The sequence below is a fragment of the Cyprinus carpio genome, chromosome A8 (genome assembly GCF_018340385.1).
Source record: "Cyprinus carpio isolate SPL01 chromosome A8, ASM1834038v1, whole genome shotgun sequence".
Classification (NCBI taxonomy): Eukaryota; Metazoa; Chordata; class Actinopteri; order Cypriniformes; family Cyprinidae; genus Cyprinus; species Cyprinus carpio.
In genome coordinates, this window is record NC_056579.1 from 20,035,277 (window position 1) to 20,055,372 (window position 20,096).

The 20,096-nt window shown below is 35.4% G+C and overlaps 2 protein-coding genes across 3 annotated transcripts; one reads left to right on the forward strand and one right to left on the reverse strand.

Annotated features, from left to right (window-relative positions):
- Window positions 1-737: 737 nt before the first annotated feature.
- On the forward strand, window positions 738-12,807 carry LOC109053925 (FHF complex subunit HOOK interacting protein 2B-like). Its single transcript, XM_042762696.1, is given in 17 exon segments — window positions 738-945; window positions 2,819-2,897; window positions 3,021-3,187; window positions 3,267-3,371; window positions 4,105-4,251; window positions 4,325-4,543; window positions 5,917-6,113; window positions 6,218-6,335; window positions 7,416-7,492; window positions 7,576-7,768; window positions 8,149-8,318; window positions 8,399-8,539; window positions 8,896-8,986; window positions 9,151-9,291; window positions 11,174-11,314; window positions 11,440-11,540; window positions 11,906-12,807. Coding segments are annotated over 17 exon segments (2,241 nt in total). The 5' UTR covers window positions 738-894; the 3' UTR covers window positions 12,009-12,807.
- Window positions 12,808-15,038: 2,231 nt separating this feature from the next.
- Window positions 15,039-18,866, reverse strand: LOC109053924 (8-oxo-dGDP phosphatase NUDT18-like). Of its 2 annotated transcripts, none has more exons than XM_019071219.2 (4): window positions 18,746-18,866; window positions 18,238-18,420; window positions 17,464-17,677; window positions 15,039-16,422 (listed from the first exon to the last, which is right to left on the reverse strand). In XM_019071219.2, the coding sequence occupies exons 2-4, from the start codon at window positions 18,397-18,399 to the stop codon at window positions 15,794-15,796; spliced, it is 1,005 nt and encodes a 334-aa protein (XP_018926764.1). In that variant the 5' UTR covers window positions 18,400-18,420; window positions 18,746-18,866; the 3' UTR covers window positions 15,039-15,793. The 2 variants fall into 2 exon arrangements, with proteins under 2 accessions (XP_018926764.1, XP_042618629.1); XM_042762695.1 differs by lacking the exon at window positions 18,746-18,866 and adding an exon at window positions 18,653-18,742.
- Window positions 18,867-20,096: the final 1,230 nt, after the last annotated feature.

Sequence of the window (20,096 nt, forward strand, 5' to 3'; positions counted from 1 at the left end):
GCCCACTTGGGTGACCCAGCTAGGACCCACATGAGCAAACCCAGGCGGGCTCCCCATGTGGTTCCTCGTTGAGTGGTTGATGGGAAATGTGTGCTTGGGCTCATAATGGGTTAGTTAGCTTGCTCTAGTAGGAACTGATATGCCAAACACTAGATAACAATACAGTAACAGATCAGACTGGCTAAATCATATCTAATAACACTTCTATTATTATGACCTCATCGGCTCTTTTTTAGTTTTTTAGTACAAAAATAAAACAAAATAAATCTTATACAACCTTTGTGAAGTGAAACATTATATTTTCCAAAAGATCAGGGGCTTTTGACAATACACGAGTGACTTAATAATCACTTAAAATGTACTGTATTCAAGTAAAACTTTAATAAATCATTATTACAAAGTGTGCTTTTTAAAAAGTGTACTTAAGTGTGTTAAAAAAAAGCCATGCAAGTGTATTCTAAAAGTACTAATATTTTACTAATCTATTTTTTACATTTGAAGTACGCCACAAATGTACACTCAGCACAATTAAGTACACTTCTTTTGCGGTCCACTTGTTATATTCCTTATGAAATTTCATTAAACCCTCATGAAATCTGAATTAAGGTACCTTATTGTTTTATGGTGTTTATCAAGTCTATTTCAAAACATTTTCTGCGGTGCACTTGTGATATGGATATGGATTGAAAACGGAATGTTTGTTTTTGGTGATATTTCCCAGTGCACTCTGTAGTGCGCGCTGTCATGACTCAGTAGTGTTCACTATCGCTGCTGCAGACAGATCGAATCGCTCGAGCTCAGACGCAACATAAACAATGTTTACAAACCACACCAGCGCTGTGTAATGGATATAAAGATGTCTCAGACTTCACATAGAGTTATATAAGCTCAGCCATGGACATGTTTAATAAAGTGACGGCCTTTCTGCAGCAGGCCTTGGAAACAGTGAGTATTAGTAAACACTGACTTCTGAACGTCTTCAAACTAGCCTGTTAGCTTAGCCTAGCTAATGTAGAGCAACCTGTTGCACGAGACAGTTAAACTTTATAGAAGTGCTGTATATGAACGAAATATGCGATTAAAATGACTGGCAGCGTGTTGTCATGTAGTTCAGTGCTTTATATGAAGATATATACGTTGTCTTAAGTTTAGCTTTTGTGCTACAGTCAGTGGTTGAACACATAGTGCACTAAACACTAGATTGCGGTGATTTACTGTCTTTTATTATTTAATAAGTCCATAGATGCGATTTTTATAAAGAGTGAAGGATATATGTGTGTGTTTTTATTGATCACACACTGTTGGGTTTGTCATTTGAGAGTTTGTTCACGTGGAAGGTGCAGAAATGCGGAGGTCTGGACAAGTTTCTGACACACACACACACACACACACATACATATATGACAGGAAGAGTAGAGGAAAGAATGTCCTTAAAACCACAAACAACAAAAAATTGTGTAATAATATAATAATAATAATTATACACTACCCAGTCAAAAGTTTGGGATCAGTAACGACTTTTAATGTTTTTTTTTTTTTTTTAACAGGAGTTTGCTTATCAAGGCTGCATTTTTTGATCAAAAATTGGGAAACAACAAAAAAAAAAACAGAAAAAAAACCTGTAATATTGCAAAATGTTATTAGAATATAAAATAGCGTGTTTCTATTTTAATATCCTTTATTATCTAATTTATATCTGTGATGCAAAGCTGAATTTCCAGCATCATTACTCCAGTCTAAAGTGTCACATGTAACATCCAGAAATCACATGATATATTTAGATTTATTCTATTAGAATCATTTATGTATCAGTGCTGCAAAATCTTGTTTTTTGGAAGCTGTGATACTTTTTTCAGGATTCTTTGATGAATAAAAGTTTAAAAAGAACAGTATTTATTTAAAATAGAAACTTTTTTTAAACAATATACACTACTATTCAAAAGTTTTGGGGTCAGTAAATTTTTATTCTTAATTTTTTTGAAAGAAATTTAAACTTTCATTCAGCAAGGATGTGTTAAATTGTTAAGTGAGCAAAGATCTGTATTGTTAGAACATATTTATATTTTGAATAAATGCTGTTCTTTTTAACTTTTTATTCATCAAAGAATCCTGAAAAAAGTATCGCAGTTTACAAAAAAATATTTGCCAGCACAACTGTTGCCAAGATTGATGAATTCTAATAATAAATCAGCATATTAGAATGATTTCTCAAGGATCATGTGACACTTTATACTGGAGTAATGGCTGATTTAAATTCAGCTTTGTATCATAGAAATAAATTATATTTTAAAGGATATTAAAATAGAAACCATTATTTCATATTGTAATAACATTTTGGCAGATTACGGTGTTTTTTTTTCTGTATTTTTGATCAAATAAATGCAGGCCTGATGAGCATAAAAGACTTTTTTAAAAACATTACATTCTTCTTACTGACCCCAAACTTTCGAACGGTACGTATATATATATATATATATATATACGTACATATATATATAATGTCTTACTGATCCCAAACTTTTGACCGGTAGTGTATATATATCCATAAACGTAGTTGAAATATTTGGTGTTTTTAAAAATAATTGCATTTTATATACAGTGTATATATATATATATATATATATATATTCAATATTAGTGTATATAAAATATAAATATTCTTGTTTTCTGCTTATTACTCAGGACTAGCTTTATGTTTTACAGTGAAGAATTTTGCATTTATAGGCACTCAGTGTTCATATTAACGATCATATATAATTAATATTAATGAAAGTGTAATTGCAGTAAAATACTGTTGATTCTGCACTGATTCTTACAGAGGGAGCCTTCGATAAACCTGCTGGACTCTTTTGTGAATCACTGGAAAGCAATAACCAACTATTACATAGAAACAACAGGTAAAACCATAAGTGTAGATTCACATTAAGCAGTAATTTACTTTGTGTTTGAGATTATCACACAAGAAGTGTACTTATGCCATAATAAAGAAAGTTTTAATTGTATGTTTGTCTCGTGCACAGATGAGTCTCGTCCGGTGAAGCAGACAGACATCCCATGGTGCCTCAGACAGATGCTGGACATCCTGGTGTATGAGGAGAAACAGCAAGGAGAGGAAACGGGTCCCTGCATGGAGTACCTGCTCCAGCACAAACTACTAGAGACGCTTTGCACGCTGGGAAAAGCACAGGTATGAAAACACAGACTCAAGGCAGAGATTAAAGATATTTAAAGCTGTAAATGAACTGAAATATTGCTTCTTTGTGCAGTATCCTCCTGGCATGAGTCAACAAGTGATGATGTTCTTCTCTAAAGTCCTGAGCCAGATTCAGAAACCTGTGCTGCATTTAATCAACGTCTATCGGCCCGTGCAGGTATGACAGTATCAGTAGGAACTGTTACTGTATGGAAAAGAGCTGTGTGAAAATGTTTAAAACATTGTGCTTTTGTGTCAAAATAACTGTTCAAAAAGTTTGGAGTTGGTAATATGTTTTTATATTTTTAAAATAAGTCTCTTTTGCTCACCAAGGCTGCATTTATTTGATCGGAAATACAGTAAAAACAGTTATATTGTGAAATATTATTACAATTTAAAGTATCTGTTTTCTATTTGAATGTATTTTTGAATGTCATTTTTTCTTGTGATGCAAAGCTGAATTTTCAACATCTTTGCTCATTATGATTCTGATATGCTGATTTGCTTCTCAAGAAACATTTCTTATTATTATTATTAACGATGAAAAGTATGCTGCATAATATTTTAGTGGAAATCATGATACATTTTTTTTTTTATTATTATAATTTTTTATTAATAGAAAGTTCAAATAAACATTAAATAGATTTTTTCCCCGTTACTTCCCTGTCACTTCTTCATTAATTTAACATGTATTTTTTCAGAGTTTAATTCTGTACACTTTTTATCACCAAGACTTTTATTAGAGTGTAGAATTTTAACATTTGGATAGAATATATAGTAAAATCACTGTTTTTTTTTTTTTTATGAAATAAAGCCTAAAGTGCTTGAATGAAAAATTAGGATACATAACTGTGAAGTGGACACTCAAATATAAAGTCTAATTTTCTTTTTTTTGTCACTCTCTGTTATAGAAACTGATTAATTTATGTGGACTCCCTGATTCAAAGACTGAAACAGAGGAGTCTCAGTTTTTATTTTTTTTGTTTTGATTTTTGTAATAGAGTAAGATTATGTCCTTATGTCCTCAATTGTGTTATTTTGTTAATTTTGTGTTGGCTGTCATTTAAACTCATTTATAATGTGAAGCGGTGATAAATGAATAACAAACACATCTACATCTCCATCGCAAAGATTACCAAAGACTCTCAGAAGAGGTGCAGCTCTACCTCAGACGAGGCTTTGGAGGAGGGCTGCAGTGGAGCCTCCAGTCCTGAGAGGGCTCCCTCTCCACCGTCTCCCTCTTCCAGTGCTGCCTCCTCCTGTTCGGCCCGGAGCGGAGCTCATCCCTCCGGCTCACCTCAGACAGCCACAGGCATTATCCCTGTACTCATGCACCTGGGGAAAAGTCGGGTGAGCCATCATGAAGAGATATACGACAGGCTGGATGTGCAGCTAAACAGAAAGTTCTCAAGGCTTATTTACACCAAGTTCAGTTTTTAACCAAGTTAATTTAAAATTACACAATGCATCCAAAATGAACTCACAGATGACTGCATCTGAATATTTTAACTGAAAAAAAAACAAAAAAACAAAAAAAAAATATATATATATGTATATATACTTGCAGCGCATGCTGTTTAAGACTTGTATATATGTAGATGAAAAAAAAAATCCTGATTGTATGTACACCACAGTAAAGGAGAGATTTTTTGTTATAAATATTTTTCACAAAACTATATGCACATTTGATGTTTAATTGTAACTAAAACTAAAACTAGGACTGGCACTAAAGTAAAATAATTTCACAATTATAATATTAAATGATAATTAAGTTAGAAATTAAAATGATTGCATTCAACTAAATAATATGATATAATATAATAATAAAATAAATATAATATAATATAATATAATATAATAAAATGATTGCATTCAACTAAATAATATAAATAAACTTAATTAATATCTTAGGTTAACATGTTAACTTTGACAGGCCTACATTTTTTTATTTTACATTATTTTATAAATAACATTATTTAAAATCTTTATCTTTCAGCTCTTCCAGCCCTTTGGTTTATTAAAAAAAAAAAAGAAAAAAAAGAAAAGCTTGCTAAAGAATAAAGTATTTAATTTATTTTTAATTATTAATTTACATTTTGTTTGTTAAATTTAATTACTTGATTAGTAAGCATTAATTTTGTCTGGTGAAGGTCTAGAGGATGGCCACAACCTCATTGTTTTTAAAGAAGAAAAGTAATAAGAAATTATATGAAATAAGAAATGAAAGAAAACTACTTTACTTTTCAAATCAGGAGCAATTCATTTTTGTACACTTTTAAACATTTCGACAACATTTACAGTAGAGTCACCAAATTTTCACATGAAATGAAGCACTCAACGTTTCTATGAAAAATTAGGTTGCAATACACTCTTGAGAAGTGGACCCTCAAAAATGATGCTTAATTTACACCCTCTTGTCACTCTCTGTTAGATAAAACTTTAAATAAAATACAATTGTTTGCAACATATTTGTAAAAATACAGTTTATAGTTTAGTGATGTGTTGTGCATTAAAGCCAGTGAAGTTCACTTTCATTATCAGCTATAAAATGGCAAAAATTCAACTTGGTGTGGATAGTGTTTGTGTAAAATCTAATTTGTAAACTTCTGTGCCATTTATTTTGTGTGTGAACACATCTTTAGAGTTGGCCAGACATCTGTACACAGAGCACTGAGTTCATAATCTTTGTTTTTAATGAGACTCTCTGTGCCTCTCGCTCTTAGAAAAGTCGTGTTGCGCTCCGATCCATGGAGAGTTTGCTGCTGCTGGTCAGTTTACCACAGGAGGACACGGGACATCTGCTGGCTGAGGGAACGCCACTGTGTCACCTACTCGCTCAGAGACTGACTGAACTTTACTGCCTCATACCCTCATCACTCAGCCCTGCAGACATTCACAGCTACTCCGGCGCTCAGTGGAGGTGTGTGTTTGCTATGAAGTGTTTACACTAACTTTATTTGTGGCCATGTTTCTTATCTGCTTATTGTAAACATTCATCCTGAAGATGTGTTGTTGGTTTTGCAGGGATCATTTCACACAGGACAGTCCAGAGGAGAGCCAGTTGTTTCCTGGCAGTGAGAACCTCCAGGGGTTCTTCTGTTTTTTGGACTACTGCAATGAGCTCACCAAGGAAGCACCAAGGGTTTGACAAAATCATTATTTTTGTGCTGATCGTGCATGTGTGTTTGCTTTAGTTCGAAAAAATGGCCTTGAATAAAATTGACTGCTGAGTGTAAGATGATTTTTCCTGTTTTCAAAAATAGCTAATAGTACACTAGCTTGAAACAACCTCAAAATAACGGTAATTTAGCACTACAAGCGATTGAAATTTATTCAGATTTAATATCAAAACCTTGACGATACTTCCAAATAGACAGACATTTAACTCTCCACATAATGTCTGGTACACATTGCAGCTCATTCTGATTTTTTGTTTTGTTTCATCTTGTTTTGTTTTGTCTTTTGTTTTCGTGATATTTGAAGGCTGTTTTTTAAAGTGCCCCATTATGCCTTTTTTACGGTTTCTAAAATGAAAGTAAAAAAACTTTCGGAAGTGAAAATAAAATTGATTTACTTTCACAGCATCTTCTCGACATGAAAGTGTAAACACACAAACAAGCTACAGTGTTTGAAGGCGGGTCAAGCTGTTTGCGGCCGGCTATTGTAGAACATAGTAAGGTATTATGCAAATGTGTTACCCAGTGACATGTAGCCGTCGCAGAAGTGGGATTCGAAAGACTGAAGACTCGTTTAGGCTGTTCAGAGTCGATTCTTTCTTTTGGGAGACAATAACTGACTGCAGATCGTTTACGTTCATATATTACACACTGCATGAAAGGCAATATTTAATATGGCATAATAGGGGCACTTAAGTTGTATTTAACGTTTTTAAGTTGTATTTTAAGTTTGTTCAATTTTAAGTTGTATTTGTTTTTTCTTTTTTCATAATTATATTTAATGTGTTTTGTTATTTTGTTTTTGTGATGTTTGAAGACTGTTTTAAATAAGTTGTATTTGTTTTTTACTTATATATAAATGTTTTGCTTTATTTTTATTTTTTGCTTTGTTTTGTTTATGTGATGTTTGAAGGTTGTTTTTTAAGTGGTATTGATGTTTTTTAATATACTTTTTAATAATTTAGATTTATGGTATAAAAATTGTCATACTAATTATAAACATATTGCACATAATTATGCATATTTGTATGCATGTTTTCCTGTAGGTACTTGGTGTTAAAATGGCCAGAGCAATTCACCTTCAGTGGCTTAAAGGAGTCGTTCAGCCTCATCTGCTTCAGATGTGAGTAGAAAACATTCATCAGGATTGTGAGCTTGCAGCATGACAGGAAGTGTGATGTTAAATTTTAAACTCTGATTGTCCAGGTCAGAGGCTGGGATCCTGGTACACACTGCATTGCTGTCCTGTTCTGTACGTCACATACACTCTCCTGCACTCCTGGAGGAACTGGTCCAGTTTCTGCTGGGCAGCGACACACATTGCGAAAAGCAACAGGACACACAGACACACATTCTACGTTACCGCCTTATTGAACACTGCAACCACATCTCAGACGAGGTAACTGGGCCAAATGATTAAAGGGATAGTTCATCCAAAAATGATTTACTAACTCTCAAGCCATCCTAGATGTGTGTGACTTTCTTCTTTCAGACAAATACAATCAGAGTTATATAAAAAAATGTCCTCACTCTTGCAAGCTTTATAATGGCAGTGAATGGCTGTTGAGATTCAGTAGTCCAATAGAAGTCCAGTAAAGTTTGGACATTTTTGTCTATATCTCCGATTGTTTTCATCTGAAAGAAGAAAGTTATAAACACCTTGGATGGCATGAGCAAATCCTGGGGTAATTTTAATTTTTGGGTGAACTGTCCCTTTAATACATTTTCACGGTTGGGAGCATCACTGTGTGTTACAATGTTTCCTTTGCCCTTTGTCAGATCAGCATCACAACCTTGCGTCTCTTTGAGGAGCTTCTACAGAAGCCCAGCAAGAGCATCTTGACCAATCTGGTGCTGCGTAACCTTGAGAAGCGCAGCTACAGGCTGCCCGGGTCAGGGGTCATGGACGAGAGACATGGAGTTGAGAGTGATGTTCTGGAAGAGTCTGAGTAAGCAGAGAGACTGAAGACAGATTCTCTTATTTCTCATAGTGACTTATCATTGATCTCTCACTGTCTTTCTCCTCCAGGGAGCTGGAAGAGGATCCCTTCTTCACAGACATGTATGAAGACAGTGGGTTCGGCAGCCAGGAGCCTCTTCTGTCTCTGCCCAGTGCCAGAGAGAGACATAATCCCAGAGCGCACACACAAGTTGCAGACATCGTCAACAGGTATCATTAGAAGAAGTTCAGCAGATCTTCAACCAAAGCCTATACATTTTTAATAATACATACTACATTAATACTTTTACTGAGCAAGGATGTATTAAATTGATCAAAAGTGAAAGAGATTTATGATGTTACGAACGACTTCTATTTTAAATAAATGCCATTCTTTTAAGCATTCTATTTATCAAAGAATGAAAGTTATAAAATGCTTAAACAAGTTTATATATACATAATATATAAAATTATTTAAATATATAATATATAAAATATGTATGCAATTAATTGGCATGGGTTATATGTTTGATGTTGGCCTATTACTAGTCTATACATTGATTCTAATTTGTTTTTAATTTTATTAGCTTCTTGTGTCTAGTGCCCCAAGAGACAAAAACATCGCATCTGGTGCAGGGAGCAGGATATGACACATACGTTCATGATGCACACAAACTGGTGAGTTGACACTGAAAACTAAATAAAAGCCAATGTTTTGTGTTACTGGGCCATTTTACTTCATGCAGTCATTTAAGCCGAATGTACAGCAACTATCAACTGTGCGCAAAAACTTGGTTTTCAAATATTCTGCAACTGTCCTCTCTCTCTCTCTCTCTCTACAGTTAAAAGAATGTATTGCTCTTTCACGGGACTGGAACTGGACAGATTCTGTCAAAACCACTGAAACCCACCCAGCTACAGACTTCTATGAAGGGCACTTCTTACAAATCCTGTTCGACAGGATTGCACGCATACTAGAGCAGGTCCAGTAGTAGACCAAAACATTTTCATTTTATCTTGACTTAATTTTACTTTCAGCTTTGCATGCAGGTCCATGTACTTTTGTGTCCATTCATTTTTCCTTTTTTAATCACAAAGGGAAAAAAAATGAAAAAAGAACGGTTGTTGTATTTTTAAATGCTATGCTAAAAAACTAAATTTTAATTTGAACTGTACACACAAAATGCTGCCCGAAAAAGTAAAATATTGACCCTTTGTTTTATTTTGTTTGACTTTTTGCACCTTTAATAAACATTTTCAACATGCTCAAATTAATATAGAAAAATGTTGATTTTACAAGTTTTCTTTAGCCAAATTAGATTTAATGCTTCTCCCACACGCTCAATTGAGAACAAGAGAAGTCTCAAGTTCAGAGACCTAATACATTAGTTTAAAATTTGATTTTAAAATAGAGATAGCAAAATCCTGGGAAATTTGTCTTCATTAAATTATATATTGGGGTACAATTTTGTCATAATTTTGTGTGCTATCTGGGTCACGGTTATAGGAGAGGACCATGCATCGTAACTCAAAGCACGTACAGTATCGTGTTAGAGTGTTGCACAAGAGGCTTAAATATATATAGAAATATATAAAATTATAATTTCTCTTTTTTTTTATTTTTCAGGAAGGAGGAGTTCCAGGTTCAAGTCTCTGATGGTTGTGGGTAAATTAGCAAGGGTGCACTTTTTTTTTTGCCTTGTCCATTGTTATGGTTATCACTGTCATTGCAGTGAGGCATCTGCACATAGACTTAATGCTGCATTTATATGCAGATGTCGTTCCCGAAACTTTGCAGCATATAAGTGGTCAGTGGGCCTCTCAGCATCATGAAAAACAAAACATATTAAAATTCTCAATTGTATTGTAGCAAAGAAAGCATGCAAAGTGTGCTTCCCTTATAATCACTAAAAAGCATCACTCATTTATAGTCAATGAAGCTCTACACTGCACAATGAATCTCTTATTTACTTCATTATACTTTGTTTGTTATAATGAGAGACTTCTGAGCATGCAGCACTGCACAAAACTGGCATTTTGAGCAGTGAGTGGATTCTTGGCCATTGAGTTCAAGAAATGCACAGAAATGTCCGTGATTAATCAATGCTAGCTCTCCAGAGTTAAAAACAAACAAAAAACTGGAGCATTTGGAAAATATGTTTCGCCAGTATCCTGTTTCTACAGCTTCATCTGACGTGCTCTTGCTTTCGTTTCATTCCGTCTAGCACTAGAACCAGACCTGAATACAATTAATTGCAAAGCGATGTGTAATATGTATTTCATGTTTTAGGTGTGTTATAAAATATTGAGCCAAAGGTTTTCATAAAGCAATAGGCCTTGGTTTGTATAGAGACGCTAAAGATTAAGCGTTTATATACACATTAAAAAACAAGCTTTAAATAATTTTTTACGATTTTTAATGAAATTCAAATGTAGTTTGTGTCTGCTTATTCTATTCACGGCGCGCGCGTGTGTGTGTGTGTGCGTGTGGCGCGCTGTGTGTGTGTGTGTGTGTGTGTGTGTGCGCGCACTTGGATGGTTTATATCCAGAGCACAAATTCTGAGCATGGGACACCATACTTGGCTACACGCCACGTCCTTCTGTTCATCAGTGTTTGAACCATTAAAGAACCGCATTTTCCATATTTCATTTCTGGGTTAAAAAACTAAAAATTAATGGACGTAAAAGTACACAGACCCATGCAGCCTATAAAACATAAACAAAATTATGACTTTTTGTCAGGATAGATGGCTGAAATGCGTTCATAAAAAAATAAATTCAATTTAAACAATTAATTTCTATATGTTTATTTATTTATTTATTTATTTTTTCACTGTTTTTCTCAATTTGTTTCCCTCTGCCAGCCGTATGAGCTGAATCTGCAGGTGACGTCAGTTCTGTCCAGATTAGCTGTGTTTCCTCACCCTCACCTGCACGAATACCTGCTGGACCCATACATCAGCCTGAGCCCTGGAGCGCGATCCCTCTTCTCCACATTAGTCAGGGTGAGAACCGAGCAAAATGCTTATGTTGTTGTGAATGAAAACTTGTTGCCTTATGCATCAGCTACAGACTTCTGGACCAGCAACCTCATTTATCTAGAAAACATGAGCATTGTGATTTCCTGTAGGTGATCGGGGAGTTAATGCAGAGGATCCAACACATCCACAATGTGACAGACAAACTGATGATGATCAGGAGACAGCTGATGGGACTGGAGGAGGAGACTTTGTAAGACAGTCACTGCATCAGACTTTCACAACAAACTCATGCAGAAACATGCCTGTTGTTGCTAGGAGACACATGACATGTAAAGAATGTGTTCTAAAATCAGCTCAAAATGTTAAACATGTTTGATATTCTCCAGATGAATGGAATTAGAGTCTGTGCCCATCATGCACAAATCTGCAGACTGGCTCTGACTTTTAGCAACAAGCGTTGACTTGTCCAGACTGTAAACTGGGGCAAAAATCTGTATTCCAGCATATACTACAACATGATGACAATTTTGAGTGAACTAACCCTTTAAGAAACATTCATAATTTTTTTTTTTTTAAATACAATATCTTTATATATGGGTCTGTTTTCTCTGCAAGGTTGGATCATGTGACCCTGCTGAAGGGTGTGATAGTTCTGGAGGAGTTCTGCAAGGAGCTGGCGGCCATAGCATTTGTCAAACTACCCATAGAAGAGCAGTGAACACATGATGCTGAAGCCAAAGACAATACAAAGGATCAGCACCCAACATCTGTTGAATGACTCCATCACTGGGAGAAAATGGATTTGCACAGAACTGAGTTAAGTGGCAATATTTACAGATAAACAGGTCACTTTTGTTTAATGTTGTCAGGGACGAGTCAGACTGGTTCTACAGGATTTCACAATGACTGTGTGATGTACGAAGTCTTTTATTCTCCACAGCTGCACATCTTGCTAAATGATTACATTTCACTTTAGATGGAAGCAATAGAAAACTTATTTGTCTCTTGCACAATATTTAAGTTTTTTACTATGTACTATATTTTATAGAGATTTTAGGTCCAGTCAGTCAGTTCTCTTTGACTATTATGGTCAGTTACACCTGTTAATGTTTTTTCATTCAGATATGCAAATCAAATCCTGATCTCAGATCAGAATTCATACACTATGGATTTTAAGCCACTGCACATCCCCTCTTCAACTATTCTTTTTGAAATATTAACTGGACTTGTTTAAGTATATCATTATGGTGTGTGAAGTAATTTTATTTATCTTTAATCTACTTTTGTAAAGCCTGTGGATAATCAAGTGTTGTTTTATTTTTCGGTATGTTATATGGCTGAATCAAGGGCCAGATAGGTACACAGATTTGTTTAGTTTGTGTGGTTGTGATTTGCCATTGGCCGGTACTCACAACATATCCTTATTTCCTATAGAGGTCTGACGACTGTACGCAGTACATGCTTATTTCTGTTGTCACAGCAATAAACTCCTAAAATATTCATGCAGATTTCATACATCCAATGTCTCTGTGGTATTAACTCCTTTAAATGCAGTCGTGACACAGATAACTAAATGTAGCTTTATGAAAAGTTTTGCTGCATAAGGTAGTTTTGAAGTTGTAAAACGAAAAATAACTTAAGACAATATGAATGTTCTCATGTACTATGTTTACTAAGACAAAACCATCAATATGGGGGTCCACGTCATATTGATTCTGCAATTTTTTATTTGAATTTAGTTCATAATGTGAGAAATTTCTGAGTGAAACTAGATATTTATTAGGAAAGTTTATAGCAGGAGACTTGATTCTGTTTATTAGGAATTAATTGAATTGTGAAGAGTAATCCGTATATGACATTAAAATAATATATTAACTTGACATCAGTCAAAAATGAAAGTTGTTTCAGAACCAGAAGAAGTTAATACTTTTAGATTTTTATGAATGTAAAAAAAAAAAAAAACATGTATTATTAAAATAAATAGCCTCAGTATTGATTTCTTGGCATGTGTCTTGTTTTCTGTCATCTGTGTATAAGAATTACACACAACAGCTTTTGTGACGCCTTCCATTATATCACAAAATATTATATAATAATTATTGTTAGAAAGAAATAAGCAATCACATTTTAGTATGCAAATGCAAGAAAGACCAATCAAAATTCTATAGACAAATATTAGTGATTTAATTATGTAAACATTTCTTCACTTGCTAAAACATTAAAAATAGACACCACAGTTCATAAACACCAAACATAGATACCTTAAATTAGTTTAATTATTTTTACCCCTATTATTTTATATTTAGAATTTACTTAATTTTTTAAAACTATATTACCGTTATAGTTATCGTCTTTGGTGAAAACAAATGATGATGATGAAAGTCGCATCGTGGAGGTAAATTTGTTGTAATAAATCTGTAGACAGAGTAAATATATATTTCACAGCACCATGAGTGTTAAATGTCTTCAGTAAAGATTCCAAGAGAAGTTCTCATTCATAGGCTTTGGACAGGACAGGACAGACCCTTCTTGGGAGGTGGTTCAGTTGGGCGTCACCCTCTGGTCTCCCGTTTCATGCAGGGTTTGAGACAGCTTAGGCCTTTCCGCCTGGCGCGGGTACCTTTGAGAGACTTATCAAACATTTTGGAAGGCCTGTCAGGCCATCCATTTGAGCCATTGGAGACTGTGTCAGAGAAACTGTTAACCCTCAAAACGGTTCTTTTGGTGACTTTATCCTCCCTTAAGAGAGTAGTGGATCTGCAGGCTCTTTCTATCAGCCCTTCGTTTATGGGTTTTGCCCCGGGGCTGGTTAAAGACTTACTGTGACCTAGGCCTGTTTATGTTCCTAAGTTCCCTTCGACTCCGTTTCGCTCTCAGCAAGTGGTTTTAGAGGCTTTCTCTCCTGCTATTGCGGGATCAGATAGTCTCTGTGCGGTGAGGGCACTGAAGGTCTATGTTGACCGCACAGCACAGTGGCGTGGATCTGAACTGTTGTTTGTGTCTTTTGGTGGTAAGAGCAGAGGACCTGCTGTTTTGGATGGTGGAAGCTATCTCTTTGGCCTATGAGGCGCGTGGGTTGACTTCGCCTCTAGGGGTGTGTGCTGATTCTACTAGAGCAATAGCTTCTTCTCAGGCCTTCTTTAAAGGGTCTTCGATGGAAGATGTTGGTGCTGCGGCAGGATGGTCCTCTCCTAGCACCTTAATCAAGTTCTACAGCCTGGACGTGAGGATGGCTCCTGGCTCCCGAGTCTTATCCGCTTGAGCAGATGCTTTCTCTGGTCTTCCAGCTATCTGAGGTACATTAGGCGTTATGGTATAGCATTCCCATAGCGACCGCTGTCACAGCATTGAAGTGAACCTATGAAATGGAACGTCTCTGTTACATACCTTGGTTTCCTGAATAGGGAACGAGATGCTGCAATGCGGGGCATTTCGTACCTTTGATAGCGCTTCCTTCGTCATGTAAAATCTGATGAAAAAGCAAGCAGCACGCTGATGTGAGCATACGTGACGTATGCACGGGGCGGTGCTAAAGCGCAATTGGCCAATGAATTGGCGTGATGGTATAAGAGCTTCAGACATTCATCATACCAAAGATATTCCCATAGCGACCGCTGTCGCAACATCTCGTTCCCTATTCAGGGAACCAAGGTTACATACGTAACTGAGGCGTTCTCAATCAATAGACGATGAGATGACTTTCCCTTTCGAAATGTCATGAATGTGAAAATTGCCGTGGCGAGTTTCACTTTAAAATATTTCAAACACTCTTTCAACAAACTGATTTAATTAGCAATAAAAACTCCCATCAACATTACGCCAGCAATATTTATTACAAAATATACAGCAGGATGGTTATATCGGTTATTATATCATATATTGTATAAAGCAAAGATCTTCCAAAATAGCAGTTTAGACATGTTTTTAAAAAAGTATTGTAAAATATATAGGCTATACATTTAAATTAAAATGTGTGAAAGTGATTCAAGTTCAAACACTTTCCAAGCAGCAGGCAAAGAAAACCCTGAAAACCCTGTAAGATCCTCTTCCTCATGCACATTATAATCCACATTATGCAAAAGAATAGATTGATTTTATAATCAATAGTAGGCTATAACTTATAATTGATTATATAGTTGATTTGATAAAATATTACCCAAACTAACAGAGACGAAGGAAGAGCTATTTTCTCAGAGGTAACTATACATCAGTGGTTTTTAAACTGTTTTAAGAGCGACCCTATTTTTGTTTTCTCTAAAGTGACGCAACCCATATTGGAAAACACATTATGTATAGTGAAGTAGGGCAGGGCCAGTGTTGTGCCCAGTTGGTGCGTTAAGGCGTATGTGTGGGGGAGGGGTGAGGATTAGCAGACACCAAAGAGGTGTGTATGGCCACTGAACATGCTTTAGATACGCTGAGCCTTGGTGCGCAAGTGGAAGATGCCAGTTCAGTTCTGGCCTTCATAATGTCCTGATCCTCTGCTAGGGTGACAGAGCATTACTATAGACTCTGAACAGGCAGAACAGATTTTTCTTTAATTCTCTGTATTATCTTTGCCTTCAGACTCTGATTGGTCATGTCATGCCATCTGTAAGCATCACCCTCCAATGCTGGTGGGCTGCTGATTTCAGCCCCATCCTCTAAATTTTCCAACAACACAAGCATGTTGAAGCAGATCCCGTCTGTTTTCCCTGGAATTCTCCCATTGTGCTGCACTCCAAGAATGCCACATATTTGAACGTGGATGGATGATGAAGACATGCACTCCTTAATCAGCCTGTGTGCAGCCCATGGGATTGTGTTGTATGTATCAACTGATACTGCTATAGGAAGACTGGGATGAGGAGTGGCATCATTGCTGCTCAGCAGCAGCCACAGACGGGGCTCATTGCTGCTGTCTGTGTTACCGTTGCTGGAGATGTATGCGAGTAAAAGTCTTTGGCAGATAACGGGACATGGGAAGTCAACAGGTTGTAACATAGGGAACGAGGGATTTCGGCGATATTTTATTCCAGCATCAATGAGGGGCAGTACGTCAGGTGCGCGAAGAGGAAGTGGGGACTCGCGGTCCCACCACTGAGCTTGAAGGGATTCAGAATCTGCTTCTGCCGTTGTCTTCAGAGAGCCTCCTGGTGACAAAAAAAAAAAAAAAAGTGTTGGCTTGTTACAAACTTAAAGGGGTCATGAACTAAGAAATCAAAATTCCCTTGATCTTTTAACATATAAGAGGTCATTGTACTTTAAAACCACTCTGTAAGTTTCAGAACTCAAACCTTTCTCGTTAGTTTAAAAACAGTTTATATTGTAGCCAATCTGCCAAAACAACAGGTTGAATGTGCCACTTCATGATGTAATAGTGTGGGTGCTTCTACATCACTGCCGGTTTAACCCTGCTCAGGTCATGACCCATTTAAAAGTGAAGAATGACAAACATAGCAAATCAGAGTTTGATATCGGAAAAAACTCATACTGCAATATTTAATTTTTCTGCAACATATATTGCGATATGAAAAAATACTTACACCAGATGGCAGATGACTTAAAAAGCTAATTTAGAAAGAATTAGTCATTCTAGAATGATTAAAGTGATTTTGTTGGAGAGCGCATTTGCAAAGATTTTTTTTCTTAAATAATTTTATTTTATTTAACAACTTTAAGTAAACAGAGTTTTATATTAAAAACAAATAAATAAAAATCTCTTTCCACTCAAGTTTTTGTATACCACTTTCCCATTGTTTTTGACCAATTCAATATGATTATAAAATATTAAATTATGATATTATTGTGAATATTAAATATTCAGCAAAATAAATGTAAAAATGCTACTGTAATGTAAAAAAAAAATATTACAATACTAATATTCACATCTTTTTTCAAATGGTATGCCATCAAGCTTTTAGTTTGATGAGTTGCCTGCAAATAACACACGCGCTGCTGGTTTCAGGCTGTATTTACATTGTTTCAGTATTTCAGAAGGGCTTAATTGACAGTAAAAAGACTACAGTGGGTATTTCTGAGACACTGAAAAAACTGTATCAATGCCACACTTCACTCCAAAACCAGTAGCATATAAATAAATCACAGTCTGGATATTTAACAGTCGCACTGTCATATTGCAAAACCATTTTTTTTAATATATAATTTTGTTAAAATCTGTCACTCGTTCTAACCTTTTTCCTCTGCAAGGATGACGAAGCGAACCCACTTTGGCCCTTGTTCTTGAACCATCAGCAGTGTGATTGGTTGGCAGTCTATGCCAGCCTCCTCCTTGACCTCCCTCTGCAGCGCCTCTAGAATGCTTTCACGCTCCTCCATGCGTCCCGCAGGGAGATACCATCTGCCATAACACTCCCTCTTTGCCTCCTGAACCATTAACACCTCATCCTGTAAAACACAAACCAACACACATGCACACTTTTGTGTCTAGACAAGTTGACTAATCACGGGTAGTGAAACATTGAGAAATATTTATCACACATGAAGTATCTGAATATGTTGATGAGGTATGCATTTAAAATTTTGTATTCAACATATGCAAACAGGAGAACGTTGTCAGATATGTCAGTTGGTAAGATTTTTAACATGAGTTGCAGTTGTAATTGAGAAATAGACATGAGGAAAGTGAAAGCCACAAAAAAAAGTTACTTCGAAATTTTAGCATGTCAAAGTATTTTTTAGGATATAAACCTCTAGGTCTAAAATGTTGGTGTAAAAAAATGAAATGCAGATTTTTCATGCATTGAAATATTAATATCAAACTTCTCATTTCACCACTTTGACTCAAACCTTTTTTCTGCAAGTGAAAAGAGAGCACTGTCATGCTCCCAGTGAAACTGTACAGCTCATTAGTGCAACTAATTAAGATACATTTGGCTGAGGGCTGTCTGTAATAAATGTACACTGGACAGACTCTAAAAGACATGCAAGAATGACAGCATCTTTACCTTTGAGTTGAAGATAACTCCGCTGACAATGTAACACACGCTCTTCCTCAGTGTGACAGGCTTCACTTGTTCAGGGACTGCATCAAACTCTCTCATCTCGAGTCCTTCACCCTTTAAAATCGTCTCTAAGGTTTCCTCCAGTATCTGTGCCCTTGAGTCCATGCTGGGGTTGCCTTGATGTCACTATACAGCATAATGAATATGATTATCAAATTATAGCGACTCTGAAATATAGCGTCACTGAAAAACCCTGAAAAAACGCTGGCAGAAAAATGTATCTGGAACGATAGGCTTTCATAACACGCGCATTATTGCGGATTGGCTTGACCGCGCTAGTGTTTCATAATGAGCTATGAAGAAATTAATGTAACCTGGTGTTTAACACTTAAAAGTTAGCGAAGCAGCATAAACATACCGTGAAACAAGTAAAGTCAACCAAGATAATTAAGCATTGTTATTAAAACCTAATTCATACATGTCCATTCTTTTTATCTGCATGTATACTAACCTCAAACCAAACTTCCCGTCATGAAAGAGAAGATAAATATATACTGAAAGCAAAGCATAGATGTGACTCAAAGCCACAGATGTTGGAACTCTCGCGATAACACGCGAGACGTACCTGACTGGCATAAAGACGTTGGACATTCGATATTCGCAAATCTAGGGACCGTCTCTAAAGTTACATGCGAAACTACTGTACACTTCTCTAACGTCAATAGCGTGCAAGGAGAATGACCAACAGTCATGAAAACAACTGTTAACTGTTCATCCAGGTATCAACTATAATGCACACCTTTTATTTTTTGATAATTATTAAAATAAACTGTAGATCATATGTAAAATATTGCTACTTTTCATTACCGAATGGACTTAAATACAAATTTAAAGCTCAATAGCATTTGAACAGAATGACTCACTTTCATAAAACATACTGTAAAGTGTTCATCTAGGTGTCAGCTATAATGAACACTGTTAATATTTTTCATAATTATATATAATTAATATAATAATGCACACCTTTTATATTTTTTCGTAATTATTCAAATAAACTGTAAATCAAATGTAAAATATTAATTTTCATTACCGAATGGACTTAAATGTAGAATAGGCCATAATTTAAAGCTCAATAGCATTTGAACAGAATTACTCACTTTCAAAAAACATACTGTAAATTGTTAATCTAGGTGTCAGATGTAATACACACCATTTATATTTTTCATAATTATTCAAATAAATTATAAATCATATGTAAAATATTTTTATTTTTCATTACCGAATGGGCTTAAATGTAAATATGCCATAATTTAAAGCTCAATAGCATTTGAACAGAATGACTCACTTTCATAAAACATACTGTAAAGTGTTCATCTTGGTGTCAACTATAATTCACAATTTTCATATTTTTCATAATTATTCAAATAAACTGTAGATCATATGTAAAATATTACTACTTTTCATTACCGAATGGACTTAAATACAAAGTTAAAGCTCAATAGCATTTGAACAGAATGACTCACATTTGAACGTTGTGCATTATAGCTGACACCTAGATGAACACTTTACAGTATGTTTTATGAAAGTGAAGCATTCTGTTCAAATGCTATTGAGCTTTAAATTTGTATTTAAGTCCATTCGGTAATGAAAAGTAGCAATATTTTACATATGATCTACAGTTTATTTGAATATTTATCAACGAATATAAAAGGTGTGCATTATAGTTGACACCTAGATAAACAGCTAACAGTTGTTTTTTATGACTGTTGGTCATTCTCCTTGCACGCTATTGACGTTAGAGGAGTGTACAGTAGTTTCGCATGTAACTTTGGAGACGGTCCCTAGATTTGAGAATATCGAAT